At 54.7% G+C, this 16,785-nt stretch overlaps 2 protein-coding genes across 2 annotated transcripts in view; both read left to right on the forward strand.

Annotated features, from left to right (window-relative positions):
- Positions 1-6,088, forward strand: part of Ptprh (protein tyrosine phosphatase, receptor type, H) — an 18,240-nt gene extending 12,152 nt beyond the window's left edge. The window contains exons 8-15 of the mRNA XM_013034533.1: positions 398-488; positions 2,264-2,354; positions 2,574-2,650; positions 2,753-2,887; positions 4,899-5,021; positions 5,210-5,370; positions 5,678-5,813; positions 5,939-6,088. Coding sequence (XP_012889987.1) covers positions 398-488; positions 2,264-2,354; positions 2,574-2,650; positions 2,753-2,887; positions 4,899-5,021; positions 5,210-5,370; positions 5,678-5,813; positions 5,939-6,088 — 964 coding nt within the window. The remainder of the gene's footprint in view (positions 1-397; positions 489-2,263; positions 2,355-2,573; positions 2,651-2,752; positions 2,888-4,898; positions 5,022-5,209; positions 5,371-5,677; positions 5,814-5,938) is intronic.
- Positions 6,089-8,320: 2,232 nt separating this feature from the next.
- Positions 8,321-11,593, forward strand: Syt5 (synaptotagmin V). The gene is made up of 8 exons (XM_013034565.1): positions 8,321-8,442; positions 8,945-9,117; positions 9,353-9,472; positions 9,591-9,758; positions 10,194-10,361; positions 10,578-10,692; positions 10,933-11,066; positions 11,393-11,593. The coding sequence occupies exons 1-8, from the start codon at positions 8,364-8,366 to the stop codon at positions 11,591-11,593; spliced, it is 1,158 nt and encodes a 385-aa protein (XP_012890019.1). The 5' UTR covers positions 8,321-8,363.
- The last annotated feature ends 5,192 nt before the right edge of the window (positions 11,594-16,785 follow it).

A 16,785-nucleotide genomic window follows, 5' to 3' on the forward strand; every position in this document is an offset into this window, starting at 1 on the left:
AAAAAAAAAAAAAAAAAAAAGAGTAGCTTTGAGCAAAATAGCTAAAGGACAGCACTCAAGGCCTGAATTCAAGCCCTGGTACTGACACACACAGTGGAATCGTATATTAGTTGTCTTTTTTTGGGTGGGGAGGAATCTGGCTTACTTCTCAACACAGTGTCCTCAAATTTACTTATGCTACAGCGTGTGTCAGACTCACTTGAAGGCTGTATACTATTCCATTGTGTGTGAGTCCATAGAACACTTGGTTGCCATGAGTGTGGCAAGCCTCGGTCTTCCTTTCTTTTGGGTTTGTGCCCAGAAGTGGCATTGCTAGATGGCAGTCATCTCTTCTTTTACCCCCAAAGCACTGCATGTTGCAGGTTGACATCTTCTCCTTTCCTTCTCCCTACCACAGCTCCCCAGGGGACATCCTGGCCAAAGACTTTGCTGACCACGTTAGGAAAAATGAGAAGGACAGCAGCTATGGATTTGCAGAGGAGTACCAGGTCCGGGGACCAGAGAAGGAGTGGAGCTCTGCACAGCCCTGCCCCTGCCCCACCCAAACCCCCTCAGCCCTTGGGTTAAGCAAAAGCAGTAAACCTTCATTCCTGAGCTGTGCCAGGGAGCCAGGGGTCTGGCATTCAGCAGTTAAGCCCTCTATGGCTGGGCCGTATTCCAGCTCAGACTGGCTAGCTTTGTATTTGCTGTATCTATAGCTCAGGCTGGCTTCAGACTCATGATCTCCCTTGCTTCTGCCTCCGCTTGCTGCAGTAAGAGTTATGCTAGGATCTGCTCAGTTCTAGAGAATTCCTTGGACGTGCTTATCTTTTCAACTATTGGTGTGTGTGTGTGTGTGTGTGTGTGTGTGTGTGTGTTGCTGAGGTTTGAACTCAGGACCTCCTGCTAGCTAGGTAGCATTGCATCGCTGGAGTCATACCTCTCCCCCTTTTACTTGGGTGCTATTGTGGGTCTTGTTTTCTTTCTGGGGCCTTCCTGGACCACAGCTCTCCTCCTGGCAGGTACCTGCCACATAACTCACTCTGCTTTTTGGTGTTCGTTTGGTCAGTGTGGGGCTTGAATTTGGGGCCTGGGTGCTGTCCCCGAGGCTCTTTGTGCTCAAGGTTAGCACTCTACTATGAGAGTCATAATGCCATTTCTAGTTTTTGAGTGGTTTAGTTGGAGATAAGAGGCTCAGGGCAGTTTTCTGTCCAAGCTGGCTTTAAACTGTGATCCTCAGATCTCAGCCTCCTTAATAGCTAGGATTAGTGGTGTGGGCACCAGTGCTCCACTTTTCTGCTTTTTTTTTTTTGGTCGGTCATGGGGCCTCAACTCTGGGCCTGGGCACTGTCCCTCAGCTCTTCAACTCAAGGCAAGTGCTCTACCACTTCGGCCACAGCGCCATTTCTGGCTTTTTCTGCTTATGTGGTGCTGAGGAATTGAACCCAGGGCCTCATGCATGCAAGGCAAGCACTCTACCACTGAGCCACCTTCCCAGCTCCCTCCCCTTTTTTTTCTGTTGAGATATGTGTGTGTGTGTGTGTATGTGTGTCATCTCATGAACTTTCTGCCCTGGCCTTGAACTGAAATTCTCTTGATCTTAGGATAATAGGCATGATCTACTGCACTTGGCTCTTTAGTTATTTTTATTTTATTCTTTTTGTCCATCATGGGGCTTGAACTCTAGGCCTGGGTGCTATCCCTCAGCTCAAGGTGAGCACTCTACTACTTGAGCCACAGCACCACTCCTGGTTTTCTGGTGCTTCATTGGAGATAAGAGTCTCATGGACTTCCCTGCCCAGGCTGGCTTTGAATCAATTCTCAGATCTCAACCTCCTGAGTAGCTGGGGTTACAGGCATGAGCCACTGATGCCTAGCTCTAGGCTGTTTTTAGATAGGGCCTCACATGTTTGTCCATGCCTGCCTTGGACTGAAGCCTCCTTCCCTGCTTCCCCAGTAGCTGGGATTTCAGGCATAAATGGCCATGCCTAGCCCTCAGCTCACTGATAGCTTAGAACAAGGATAGCTGCTTCCTCCAGTGACTCACACCCACAGGGATGGTCTTTCATTCTCCTGGCCTCTACCCTCTTGCCTTCCTGAAAAAATCCCCACGTCTCCTGTTAGCCTGATAGATTCCCTAGGTGAGAGGTGGGTAGCTGCCCAGCATCTGTTGTGTGGGTGCTACAGAATCTCAGGGTATGAAGGGCAAACAGGAGGGGAAGGAGAATTCCAGGGGCTCTGCTGGGGAACTCTACAACCCCCCCTCCCCCCATCTCTGTCCTAGTTATTGGCCGTGGAGGGCCACGGCCAATCTCAGATGGTGGCTTCTGCTCCAGAGAACATGGCCAAAAACCGCTACAGGAACGTGCTGCCCTGTGAGTCCTAGATTTGTGCTGTCTTCATCCCCAGCTTCAATCCTGTCCACTGCCCCCATCCCTGTTCCCCATCCCTGTTCTATGACAGACAAACCCTTGTGTGTGCCCATGCACCCCCCCACACACATGGCTTCCAGGTCTGTCCAGCCTCCCTCCCTGGGTCTCTCTGCCCTGTCTATGTGCACGGCTAAGGCCACGACTTTTTGTGCCTTCTTGTAGACGACTGGTCACGGGTACCGCTGCAGCCCCTCCACGATGAGCCGGGGTCAGACTACATTAACGCCAGCTTCCTGCCGGTGAGCCTGCGAGGGCACCTGGGGGTGGGGGTTGGGGAGGGGGGAGAGGCCTTCTGGGACAGTCACCCACCAACCCCCTGACTGCCTGCTTGCCTCGCCCAGGGTCTCTGGAGTGCCCAGGAGTTCATCGCAGCCCAGGGTCCCCTGCCCCACACTGTGGGTGACTTCTGGCGCCTGGTGTGGGAACAGCAGAGCCACACTCTGGTCATGCTGACCAACTGTGTGGAGTCCAGCCGGGTGAGGAGACCTCTGTCCCAGGGCGGATCTCTGTGTGGAGCGTGACCCTCCCACACACAACCTGCCTCCACTCCCACCCCACCCTCCCAGAGAGGGGCCCTACCCCAGTATGAGATATGTCTAAAACAGTCCCAGCTGGCCTTCCCAGGGGCTCCTCCACCAGGCTGTCCACTGGTCTGAGAGTAGGAGGGTAGAGGTGAGGTGGTGGGGAGGGTGTGTGCGTATGCTCAGTCCATCAACTGTTCCTGTGAGAACCATAGACTGGGTGATTTATATATATATATATTTTTTTTTTTTTTTTGGTCGGTCATGGGGGCTTGAACTCTGGGCCTGGGCGCTGTCCCTCAGCTTTTCAGCTCAAGGCTAGCGCTCTACCACTTGAGCCATAGCACCACTTCTGGTTTTCTGGTGGTTCACTGGAGATGAGTCTTATGGACTTTCCTGCCTGGGATGGCTTTGAACTGCAATCTTCAGATCTCAGCCTCCTGGGATTACAAGCATGAGCCACCAGCGCCCAGCTGACTGGGCGATTTATAAAGAAGAGGAGTCTATGTGGCTCAAGGTTCTGAAGGCTTGGAAGTCTAAATATGCACCATAATGTGGCAGAGTATCCCACAGTGATGGAGTAAGCTTGCTCTTTCTCCTCGTCTTCCTCCTCATCCTCTTCCTCCTCCCCCTCCTCTTCCTTCTTCCCCCTTCTCCTTCTGCTTCTGTTTTATTTCCTCTTCTCTCTCTCTCTCTGTGTGTGTGTGTGTGTGTGTGTGTGTGTGTATGCCAGTCCTGGGACTTGAACTCAGAGCCTGGATGCTATCCCTAAGCATTTTGCACAAGGCTAGCCCTCTACCACCTGACCCACAACTCTACTTCTGATTTTTTTTAGAAGTTTATTTGAGACAAGAGTCTCACAAACAGCTGGGCATGCCTGAAATCCTAGCTACTCCGGAGACTAGGATCTGAGTATTGCAGTTAAAACCAGCGTGGGCTGGAAAGTCCTTGAGACTCTCATCTTCAATTAACCCCCAGAAAACTGGAAGTAGCGCTGTGGCTTAAAGTGGTAGAGCACTAGCCTTGAGCAGTAAAGCTCAGGGACAGCACCCAGACCCTGAGTTTAAGCACCAAGACCATTAAAAAAAAAAAAAAGAGTCTCATAGTCTTTCCTGTCCAGGCTGTCTTCAAATTTCAATCCTTGGATCTCAGCCTCCTGAGTAGTGAGGATTACAGGTGTGAGTCACCAATGCCTGATTCTCTTCCTTCTCCTTCTCCTGTTTCTCTTTTTCTCCTCTTCCTCCTCCTCTTCTTCCTTCTCCTTCACTTCTTTCTCCTCTTCCTTCTCCTCCTGCTTTTCTCTTCTTCCTTTGTTTCTTCTCCATCTTTTATTTTTTTAGACAAGGTCTCACTGTGTAGCCCCAGCTGGCTTCTGCCATTCCTTTTGCCTAGCTCCACTCCTCAGTCTGGGGTTGCAGATAGGTAATCCCCTACCCAGTCTCTCCCTCGTTTTTTTTTGGGTCCGGTTGTGGGGCCTGAACTCTGGGCCTGGGCACTATCCCTCAGCTCTTCAGCTCAAGGCTAGCACTCTACCACTTGAGCCACAGTGCCACTTCCGGCTTTTTTCTTTTTGCTTATGTGGTGCTGAGGAATGGAACCCAGGGCCTCAGGCATGCAAGGCAAGTGCTCTACCACTGAGCCACCTTTCCAGCCCCTCCCTCTTTTTATAAAGCCACAAATACCATCCAGGAGGCTCACGACCTCATCTGATCACTTCCTCAAGGCCCCGCCTTCAGATACCATTGATAGATACCTTTGGGGATAAAGTTTCCAACATGGACATTTGTGCAAGGGTATGATCGGGCTCAGGATGGATGGGCCCACTTGGCTGGCAGACATCCATGGCATGCGATTGTCACAGCATGGTGACGAGACACCCCGTTGTCAGTGCAGGGGAGCCTCCTTGCTCTGAACACAAGAGCCAGGCAGAGGGGCTCCTGGGCTTGACTCCCTGGTTCTACCCCAGGTGAAATGCGAGCATTACTGGCCTCTGGATTCTCAGCCCTGTACCCACGGGCTTCTTCGGGTGACGCTGCTGAGTGAGGAGGTGACAGAGTCCTGGACGGTGCGGGAGCTGCAGCTCCTCCATGTGAGCACTCACCCCACCCAGAATACCCTCTGTGAAGTATCTCTACAGTGCATCCTGGGAAACTCACAATTGTCCCTGCAATGCATCCTGGGAAACCCACCATCATCCCTGCTGTGCATCCTGGGAAACCAACCATTAGGTGTAGAAGCCAAACCCCAAAACCTATATGCCGTCCCCTCTCCCTCCAGGTGGAGGAGCAGAAGACTCTATCTGTGCGCCAGTTCCATTACCTGGCCTGGCCAGACCATGGCGTCCCCCACTCCCCAGAGCCTCTGCTGGCCTTCTGGAAGTTGCTTCGTCAGTGGCTGGATGAGACCGTGGAGGGAGGCCCACCCATTGTGCACTGCAGGTGAGAGTCACTCTTGGGACTCAGAGTCGTTAGGTGAGTCCTCGGGGTCTTTCAAGGTAAGTGAAAGGAAGATGGTGAACACAGAAGGTGTACGGGTGTGAGAAGGGCGCAAGGCACAGAGAACAAGGTCTGACAGAAAGAAAGACTCCAAGGCAGCATGACTTTGGACCTAAGCAGTCCCCACTGAAACCATATCTTGTCCAATGCTGAGGCTCCTGAGTTCCGCAAGACTACCCCCTCCCCATCAGCCAGGACTTCAGATGTGCCTCCCCTCCATGGCATGACCATGGTCCCCCTTCCTGCCTAGTGCTGGTGTGGGCCGGACAGGCACACTCATCGCCCTGGATGTCCTGCTCCGGCAGCTGGAATGTGAGGGGCTTGTGGGGCCCTTCAGCTTCGTGAGGAGGATGAGAGAGAGCCGCCCACTGATGGTGCAGACTGAGGTGATGGGGAGGGCCCCTCTTCACCCCGTGCCTCTTCCCCAGGCTGGGAGCTCCAGAAGACCCAGGGCAGTGAGGGCAGGTGTGGGATCCTGGGCCAGCCCCCTCATATTAGTGCCTCCCTCCAGGCCCAATATGTGTTCTTGCACCATTGTATCCTGAAGTACCTCCAGCAGTCAGCCCCTCCCTCCCCCCAGAATGAGGCCATGCTCGAGAATGGGGCCTGCCTCATCTACCAGAACTCCGAAGCCATCCAGGCCCAGCAGCGGGAGGTCTGAGCTATGGAGGGCGGAGTCTGCCTGTGCTTCCTCCAGCGCCTCATCCCGTGAGAAGTCCAGAGGAGAGCCGACTGTGGGTGGGAAGAGGGACTGGGAACTGAATGCCTGTCTCCCCAGGAGACTGGGTGTGGTGGGCTTTCACCCAGAGTGTGTAGGGGAGCCAGGGCGGGTTCCTGGTTCCTGGGAAGAGCGGGAGGGGGGGAGGGATCTGGGGATTTCTCTCCCGGGCTCAGGGTCCCAAGGAGACAGTCTGGAACTTGGATTCTGAGGAAGGATGGACCCTGGGTTGGAATTCTGGCGATGGGAGGAACAAGGGCAGGTTTTCCTTTCAGAATCGGAGTCAGTCTGCGGTCGCCGTCGGGGTGCGTTTTCTTTCTGTACCATAATTTATTAAATAATGCCTCTCAGGCAGGGTTTGCTCTAGTGGATCTCTGGGTCTCAAGGGGGAAATTGGGGCGGGAGTGGACTGCTGATCTTGTTTTTTGTTGTTGTTGTTGGTCATGGGGTGTGAACTCTGGGCGCTGTCCCTCAGCTCTTCAGCTCAAGGCTAGGGCTGTACCACTAGAGCCACAGCGCCACGGCTTTTACTGCTTATGTGGTGCTGAGGAATCAAATCCAGGGCCTCAGGCATGCAAGGCAAGCGCTCTACCGCTGAGCCACCTTCCCAGCCCCGTGGGCTGCTGATCATGGTTTTGTTTTGTTTTTTACCTGAAAGGCAGGTTTAGTCGGGCACCGGTGGCCTACGCCGGTCATCCTAGCTACTCAGGAGGCTGAGATCTGAGTTTCGAAGTTCGAAGCCAGGCTAGGGGGGCAGAAAAGTCCCCGCGAGATTCTTATCTCCAATCCACTACTCAAAAAGGCCGGAAGTGGCGCTGTGGCCCAAGTGGTAGAGCGCCCGCCTTGACCACAGAGAGGCACAGGGACGGCGCCCGGGCCCTGAGTTCAAGTCCCAAGACCGGCAAAAAAGAAATGTAGGTTGCATGGTCGCCCCTGGGGGAGAAGGCCGGGGTCCCCGGACGCTGGACTGCGGCGGCTGGGCCCTGGCCTCCGGGCCTCCGGGAGTTCTCCGGGTCAAGCTGCGCGCCCGGAGCCTGGCCGAGTGTGTGGGGCGCGTGGGGCCGCAGAGGAGTCTGTTGGTCCCCGGTGTGCGCAGGAGCGGGGGGGGGGGGGGGGGGGGGGGGGGGGGGGGGGGCGCGGGCTTGGCGGGGCGGAGCGCGTTCCCGGGGCGGAGCGCACGCAGCCCAGGCCGGCCCGGAGATCAGCACCCGGGACAGCGCCGCCGCCCACGTGTCGGCGGGGACGGCGAGTCCAGGCTCCCGTGGATCCCAGCCGGCTTCCCCACCGCCCCGCAGGTAGGAGCTGCCCAGACCCTCGGCCGAGCCCACCCCTCGGGGACGGGGGACGGGCGAGGGGAGGGATGCTGGGGAGGGGGGAAGTCGGGATTTAAAGGTGCGAGACAAAGAGACGGGGGTCGGGGGAGGAGGGCGGGGAGGGGGACCCCCTCCGACGGAGCCCGCACACTGCGGAGGGCAGCGAGACGCACTCGGGGAGGACGGGCGGGAGGGGGGTCTCCGCGAGGAGTGCGGACGGCCGCGGCTGCCAGTGCCGGAAGCAGGGAGAGGAGGGGGGAGGGGGCGTGCGGGGCCCGGCGGCGGAAGGGTAAGCGCCCCGCCCTCCGCGAGGAGAGGGTGCGGAGGGGGGGTAGCGAGGCTGAGGATGCAGAGCAGCCCCCCCCTCGCTCTCATCCGGGGACCCCGCTCGGGGGTCAGCAAGGGTCCCAGGCACGGGTGGGGTGGGGAGCCAGCCTGCTCTGTCCGGGTCCTGGCTCCGTGCGTCAGCCCCGCCCGTCGTCTTGGCAACAGGCGGTAGCTCGGCAACCAGGGATTCCCGCCCCGCCCAAGATGAACCGCTCTGGTTGCCCGGGGCAACCCGGCGCCCCAGTTCCCACGTTGGCCTTTCCCACTTCCGGTGCGGGCCCTGGGGGGGGTCGGGGAGGAATTGGGTGGGTGGGCGGGGCGGATTGAGGGGGCGGGCGGGCGGAGGAAGGTAAGGGGCGGGGTTATGGGGGCGGTGCTGTGGAGGGGCGGGCGGGGCGGGGCCTCGGGGTCCAGGGGCTGCGTCCGGGAGGGAACTGCGGCCCCCGGCCTGAGCGCGCGGCTGTTAGGAGCTGGGCTCCCGGTCGCTCGGAGGACTCAGTGGGTGCTTGGGGGTGGGAGTGGGGGTCCGGGGCGCTCGGGTGCCTCTGCAGCTGGGACCACAGCGCCCCGACGCCACCATGTTCCCGGAGCCCGCGACCCAAGGGCCCCCAGCGCCCGACGCGCCACCCGACTCCAGCCGCCTCCACCGGGGCGCAGGTGAGACGCCCGAGGCTAGGCGCTCGGCCCCGTGGGGTCCCCGGGAACGACGGGCTGGAAAACCCGGTGGGATCTGGCTGGGATCTTGAGTCGGGAATCGGGATGAAAGGCGAGGAAAAGGATGGAACTGGCGTCCTAGTGAAACCAGGGCTCAAGGGCGGAGCACAGAATGAGGTCTTCCACCTGCGAAGGAGAGGCTCCCCTCCCCCTCCGTTTTACAGATAGGGAAACTGAGTCCCAGGAAGAAGAGGCAGTCTTAACCCTAGACATCAATGGATTGAGCAGCAATTACAATGGGATGGGGAAGAAAGGAGAAGTAAAGAGGGAACCCGGATGCTGTGGGCCTGATTGGGGCGTCAGCTAGCTTCGTGGGTGAGGTGGGTTGGAAGGACGGCACGAGGAATGGCCGGAGTGGAACATGAGGCCAGGAGTCCGGCGTTTACAGGGAATCCAGCCTGCCTCTGGGGACCTAAATCTGTCTTGTCTCCCCTCTACTTCCCAGTGCTTCCGTGGGTCCTGCCTACCCTCCTGCTAGGCGCTGGCCTCCTGCTCTTCAGTTGCTGTTTCTATCTCTATGTGAAACGCTGTCGGAAGCGGCTGGGCAAGAAAAGCCAGGCCCAAGCCCAAGTCTACCTCCAGGAAGTGAAGGAACTAGGCAGGAGCTACATAGACAGGGTACGTGGCCCAGCCTAGCTCCTCCACCCTACAGCCTCTATGTCCCTTTTCAGTGCCCCACACATCATAGTCCCGTGTCCCTTCCCACCACAGTAGCCACCACACCCATCTCTTCAAACTCTGACTCTGCTTAGACCAAGGAATGGATCTGTGAACTTCCCAGGGCTTATGAGCCTTGAGGATGATTCGGTTATCAGGGGAAGACATCACCTGCTATTGTCCCTGGTCCCTTCAGGTGCAGCCGGAAGTGGAGGACCTGGACCCGGCGCCATCTGGGCGGGGACAGCAGGTGGCAGAGAAGCAGGAGCTAGGACGGCTGCAATATTCACTGGATTATGACTTCCAGAGTGGCCAGGTGAGTCTGTACTGGTGGGGTAGGGGTTGGGAGACCCCAGAGGATCACAGATTCTTTCCAGAGGAGGCTCTGGAAATAGGCTAAGAAGGGTCCTCCTTCTGTGGCTTGGCACCTGCAGCTTCTGGTAGGCGTTCTGCAAGCGGAGGGCCTGGTGGCCCTGGACTTGGGGGGCTCCTCTGACCCATATGTCAGCGTCTACTTGCTGCCAGACAAGCGCCGGAGGCATGAGACCAAGGTGCATCGGCAGACGCTCAACCCGTACTTTGGAGAGACCTTTGCCTTCAAGGTAGTGCAGTGGTGACTGCTTATGCTTCTCAGCCTGCGCCAGGCCCCTGACTGGCGGGGGACAGACCCTGCGCCCAGGCCCCAGATGGCCAGGACAGACCTGAGTCTGGCCCCAGACCTGCAGCTGGACCCCGGATGGCCAGGGACACCCCCTTTAGCTTTTCCCTAGAGGCAGCCACAGCTCAGGTGGCAGCTTCCAACTGGGCTTCTAGCACAGAGTTGTCCTTTGGGGGCACTGGTGACCCCTCGGAGCTGGGTGGGCTCCCTTTTGGGTTTCATTGACCCTTGGTCCCTACCCCCCATAGATCCTTGTATTTCTTTATTGGGTTCCATTTTCATCTCCCTCAACTTTTTTTCTGGGACCCACCTACCCCCCCACTTCCACCTGAATGTATCGTACCCCACTTCCTCTCTGATTTCCTACCCCTTTCCCAAGGTCCCGTATGTGGAGCTGGGGGGCAGGGTGCTGGTCATGGCAGTGTATGACTTCGATCGCTTCTCCCGCAATGACGCCATCGGGGAGGTGCGGGTCCCCATGAGCTCCGTGGACTTGGGGCGCCCAGTACAGTCCTGGCAGGAGCTGCAGGTGGCTCCAAGAGAGGAGGTGAGCATGCGCGGCCACACCCACAGCTCTCTCCCTACACCCTGGGCCAATCAGAGCCCAGGCCTCCTGGTGCCTTGACCAATCAATCAGAGTCCAGGCCTCCTGGTGCTCTTCCCTGGTTTCTTTGGGCACCCAGAGTTTGATGTCTGCCTGTGGCAGACCCGACCTTGCGGGCCAGGCGAGAGTGGTGATGGCTTCCATTCCGCCTCACAGCAGGAGAAGCTAGGGGACATTTGCTTCTCTCTCCGCTACGTTCCCACGGCCGGGAAACTCACCGTCATCGTCCTGGAAGCTAAAAACTTGAAGAAGATGGACATGGGGGGGCTGTCGGGTGAGTGAGTGGTGAGGAACCGGGGGCTCTGGCTTCGGTTCCGGGGCTTTCCGGGGCTCCGAGCGTCTGGGGACAGAGGGGCCCTGGGCGGCCACGAGGAGGTGGAGATCCTGTTTGAGCACCTGAGGTACTGTACCTGGGGTGTCCCCAAACCCTAGTGTGCCCTCCCCATCAGACCCTCGCTCCCCAAACTCACGGGGGGGGGGAGACAACTCCGAGACCTCTCGGCTCTCTCCCCAGATCCCTACGTCAAGGTGCACCTGCTGCAGGGTGGCAAGAAGGTGCGGAAGAAGAAAACCACCATCAAGAAGAACACGCTGAACCCCTATTACAACGAGGCCTTCAGCTTCGAGGTATCCTGTGACCAAGTCCAGGTGAGCCCAGCCTGCCCCTCGCCTCATCCACAACCTTTCCAGAAGAGCCCCAGACCCTCAGGAATTCCGGCTGCAAGAGGAAGGGAGGCTTAGCCACCTGGGTGCTGGGGCCTGAAGTTACCCTGTCAGCTCCTCCTGCCTCTGATGAGGGTCATGAGTCCCAGCCCACTCAAATAGGGGTGTCTGCCCTCCACTGGCCTCCTTCCTCCCTCCCCCCCCTCCTTCAAGCTCCTCCAGCAGACCCCGGGTGGCAGGGAGAGGAACTTAGCCCTCCCTGGGCCTGTTTCCCTCACCCTCCATCTCCTCTTCTTCCTCACCCACCCCAGAAGGTCCAGGTGGAGTTGACCGTGCTGGACTACGACAAACTGGGCAAGAACGAGGCCATCGGGAGGGTGGCGGTGGGCGCGGCAGTTGGGGGTGCCGGCCTGCGGCACTGGGCCGATATGCTGGCCAACCCCCGGCGGCCCATTGCCCAGTGGCACTCTCTGAGGCCCCCTGACCGAGTGAGGCCACCGCCTGGTCCCTGATCGAGTCATCCAAGCACCTGACCTAGACCCCGCCCTGGCCCAGCTCAGCCCTCATCTGTAGATGTCTCCCCAGTAGCCCCTCTCTGCTCCCCTATGATGCTCTGCTCCATTCCTGCCTTTGCTGTTCCCTAGGGACAACTGTCCAATCCTCCCTTCTCCCCCCTCCCCAGGAGCCCCAGGGACCCCTGGCCCATCCTCCCCTCCCAACCCTCCCTCCAGGTGTCTCTCCTTCCCCTGCACTGTGCCTGGCTGCCTACTCCCCAATGGGGGCCACAGGGCTGGTTTCAGGGGAGCGGTATGGACGCCACTTGTCCTGGTGGCTCACCAGGACCTGGACATTCATCCTCTCCTCCACTGGGTCGTTTCATGCAACCATCGAGCCTCAGTGTCTGCTTCTGAAGAAGTGTGCTACTAACAGCTGCTGCTTTGCTGTGAGGAATCCAAGAGACTCCCTCTCCCAGCCACAGTTCTGCCCAACCCTCACTCACATGAATGGTGTGGTGGTGGTGGTTGCAGCAATGGGGTTTGAACTCTGGGCCTTGCTCTTGCCAAGGAGGTACAATGTGCAACTTTTTTTTTTTTTTTTCCGGTTGGTCGTGGGGCTTGAACTCGGCTTGGGCGCTGTCCCTACGCTCTTCAGCTCAAGGCGAGCGCTCTACCACTTGAGCCATAGCTCCACTTCTGGTTTTCTAGTGGTTTATTGAAGATAAGAGTCTCACAGGCTTTTCTGCCTGGGCTGGCTTTGAACCATGATCCTCAGATCTCAGCCTCCTGAATAGCTAGGATTACAGGCCTAAGCCACCGGCACCTGGCTAGTGTGCAACTTTTTGCTTTAGTTATTTCTCAGATAGGGTCTCATGCTTTTTCTAGGAGCTGGCCTGGAACTGTGTACCATCCTGCTAATCTCCAACTCCCACATAGCTGGGATTACAGGCATGATCCACAATGCCAAGCCGCTCATACCTAGTTTTGCTTCCCTCCCTCCACTCCCTCCCTCTCTCCCTTTCTTCCTTTCCTCCTCCTTTGGTTTCTTCCTACCATCACTCATCCATTATATCCCCTGAGTCTTATATGTCCCAGCTTCTGTGAAGGCTGAGAATCCACAAAAGAGGCACGCCCAGCAACAGCCCCCCCTTCCCCCCAGTGACTTACTCTCATGGAAATGTGGCAGAAGCTGTCTCTGATTTTAGTTGCCAGAGATAGGGGGAAGGGAAGGAAAGACTTTCCTGGGAGCCCACGGTTCCCCTTTCACCTCCTGCTTTTAACAAGTATCGCTTCCCTGTTTGCTTCTGGGAAGGTTTTTGTTTTGCACCCCTCTGCTTCATCCCAGACAGGATTTTGGGTGGTGCACAATGGTCTATGCAATTCCACAAGGGAGTTTCCTGGTGAAAGGGGCAAAGGCACCTTCACGTTTTAGAAAAGGGCAGTGTTCTGACTTGCCCCTGAGCTTCCTGGTAGCCAATGGGAATAGGGTATCAGATCAGAACACAGGTCACTCTCGTGTGTGTGTGTGTGTGTGTGTGTGTGTGTGTGTGTGTGTGTGTGCAGCTTGAGGAGGGGGTGCCTTTATGAAGACAGCACTATGATATTACTGTCAGTAATTATGTGCCATCAATAATAACCCTCACAGCAACCCCATTAAATAAATGCAGTTTTCACTTACAAGGGACAAAGCATCAGTGTGCTTGCTGAGAATCACATAGCCAAGACATGTGTCTCTGAATTCCAGGGCTGAACTTTTTCTGGCTTAGTTCAGCAGCATACACACGCTGCCTTAAGTGAGGCCCTGGGCTAATCATCACTTGACTAGCGGCAGTGTTTTCTCCACTCCCTTCTGCAAGGAAGATATTATAGCTCCCAGGATACTCTGCAGAGCCTCAGCCAGCCATGCTGCTCAGCCAGCAAGAGACTAAGATGTGAATCATATCAGCTCCACACTCCTCCCCTCCTTTGCATCCCAAGGCACACCATGGGGGGCCCAGGGAGGGTGGGCAGCCATTCTGTGACAGGGCAGAAGGAAACTCCAGTGGGGTAGAAGGATGGGCAGAATGTGGGGATGGGCAGCCTGAGAGTGGATGGGGGAGGGGGAGGGGATTATTCAGACCCAAGGCCTGAGGAGCCTGGTGCACATCTACTGCGTTTCTCAGTGAGTCAGGCTGTGGGCGAAGCACTGTGTGTGGAACTGAGACAGCTTCCAGGAGAGCATCATGGATCTCCTTGGGCCCAGGCCGGGGTTCCAAAACTGGAGGTGAAGCCAAGTAAAACTCACACATATGTGTCTGTGTGTACATGTGTACACACATGAGTGAGTATGGTTTTAGAGATAAGGTCTTGGCAGGCTCTGGTGGCTTATACCTGTCATCCCAGCTACTCAGGAGGCTGAGATCAGAGGGTCATGGTTCAAAGTCAGCCCAGGCAGGAATGTCTATGAGACTTTTCTCTCCATTAACCGCCAGAAAAACTAGAAAACTAGAAGTGGTATGGTGGCTCAAGTGGTAGAGTGATCTCCTTGAGCTGAAAAGCTGAGGGACAGTGCCCAGGCCCAGAGCTCAAGCCCTATGACTGACAAAAAAAAAAAAGTTCTTGCTCTATAGACAAAGCCTTGAGCTCAAAACCCTGCCTCACCCTCCCCAGTACTGGGATTGCAGCTGGCACTCAGTGCAGCATTTAAAAAATAAAAATACAAAAAAAAATGTTCACAGTGGATAAAATATAAAATCCTTAAGCATAGATTCTGGGTCTTGCATTTAAATGAACTTTGGCCTGAGCTCTAATAAAACTTTATTTTCAAAAATAGTTGGCCAGTGGCTATAATTTGCTGATTTGAAATGTTAAACATTATCATTGAATGCATTTGTATCTGTATATGTAAACTCATACACACAAGTGTAGTGCCGGAAGTTGAACCTAGGGCCTCTGCATGCTAGAGATTATTCTACCTCTCAGCTACACCCCAGCCCCCCAAATAATATTTCTTTCTTACACTTACAATAAAGGGAAATAACTTAAAGAGTATTAATAATAGCAAACATGTAAACAATAACTAGTAATAAATAGTAAACTCTGAAGTGGTGAGTTTGATGTATTTCTTACATATTTGCAGTAGTGTGTTTGTAATGGATGCTTGTACCAGAGCTTGAACTTGGGGCTTTGCACTCTCATTTAGCTTTCTTGCTCATGGCTGGCACTCTACCACTTGAGCTATGCTTCCAGCCCGAGTACAGAGGTTTGGCCTCAGGTCCTCACACTTGCTAAGCAGATGCTGTTCCCTTTCAGCCACAATCCCCAGCCGTTTTTTTTTTGGCCCAGTTGTGGGGCCTGAACTCTGGGCTTGGGCGCTGTCAATCAGCTCTTCAGCTCAAGGGTAGCGCTTTACCACTTGAGCCACAGTGGCACTTCCGGCTTTTTTCTTTTTGCTTATGTGGTGCTGAGGAATGGAACCCAGGGCCTCAGGCATGCAAGGCAAGTAAGTGCTCTACCACTGAGCCACCTTCCCAGCACCCCCAGCCATTTTATTTTCAGTTATTTTCCAGGTAAGATTTCTCATTTTTTGCTTGGTTGGGCCTCAGGCTTCTGTTCTCCTGGGCATAGCTAGAATCAAAGGTATGTGCCACCTTGCCCAGCTTATTTATGGGAATCTGATCTAGATTTTGATTCCTGCCTTGTAGGCATTTATTTATTTGCCAGTCCTGAAGCTTAAACACAGGACCTGGGTGCTATCCCTAAGCTTCTTTGTGATCAAGGCCAGTGCTCTACTGCAACTTCTGACCTTTTCTGACTCAGAAAAAAGAGATAAGATTCTTTGGACTCACAGACTTTTTTTTTTGGTCCGGTCGTGGGGCCTGAACTTTGGGCCTGGGCACTGTCCCACTGTCCCTCAGCTCTTCAGCTCAAGGCTAGTGTTCTACCACTTGAGCCACAGCGCCACTTCCAGCTTTTTTTTCTTTTTGCTTATGTGGTGCTGAGGAATCAAACAAACCCAGGGCCTCAGGCATGCAAGGCAAGCGCTCTACCACTGAGCCACCTTCCCAGCCCCTCACAGACTTTTCTGTCCTGGCTAGTTTTGAACTGTGATCCTCATATCTCAGCCTCCTGAATAGCTGGGATTACAGGCACAAGCCAGCCTTTAAGTTTATTGAATTGTAAAATTTTGGGGCTGGGAATGTGGCTCAGTGGTAAAGTGCTTGCCTAGCATGCATGAAACCCTGGGTTTAATTCCTCAGAACCACATACACAGAAAAAGTTGGAAGTGGTGCTGTGCCTCAAGTGGTAGAGTGCTAGCCATGAGCAAAACAAGCTCAGGGACAGTATCCAGCCCTTGAATTCAAGCTCCATGACTGACAATAAATAAATAAAAACTATAAACTAAAACTTTGAAAATAAAAGAGCTCTCTTGTTTCTGTATATTGAGTTCATTTAAATATGTATATTATTTTATATAAAATGATAAGGCACTGAGGCATTGTGCCTTTGTATTTTTCTCCTAAAATATCCTCTCTTGGTCTCACTCTGTGTGCATATCTCAAATCCTATATAGTTCATCATATCCCAGTGCATTTTAGATCTAATTTCCACATATCAGAACATGCGCTTGTTTGTCTCTCTGAGCTTGGCTTACCTCATCAATATGATTTGTTCTAGTTCCACTCATTTCCCTGCAAATGATATTACTTTATTCTTTTTAATGTCTGTGTAAAATTCTATTATATGTAGGCACCCCATTTTGTGGATCTATTCATCTACTGTGGAGCATCTGGGCTGTTTCCATATCTTGGCTATTGTGAATAGTGTGGCAGTGAACATGGGTGTGCAGGTGTCCTTGTCATATCCCTGGCTGGTGATGCTTCAGGGTAGATGCCCAGGAGTGGTATGGCTGGGTGGTAGGGAAGGTCTGTGTTTAGTATTTGGAGAAACCTGAAGACTGCTGTCCTGAGTGGTTGTATTAATTTACTTTCCCATCAGCAGCGCAGTAGGGCTCCTTTTCCCATATCCTCACCAACATTCGTTGTTGCTCCAACTCACAAGTTGGCCAATTTTACTGGGGTGAGATGGAATCTGATGGAATATGGGTTTGTTTGTGTGTTTTTTCTGCTGGTCTTGGGGCCTGAACTCTGGGCCTGGGCACTGTCCCTCAGCTCTTCAGCTCAAGGCTAGTGCTCTACCACTTGAGCCATAGCTCCACTTCTGGTTTT

Source organism: Dipodomys ordii, unplaced genomic scaffold (assembly GCF_000151885.1).
Source record: "Dipodomys ordii isolate 6190 unplaced genomic scaffold, Dord_2.0 Scaffold191, whole genome shotgun sequence".
NCBI classification, from domain to species: Eukaryota; Metazoa; Chordata; class Mammalia; order Rodentia; family Heteromyidae; genus Dipodomys; species Dipodomys ordii.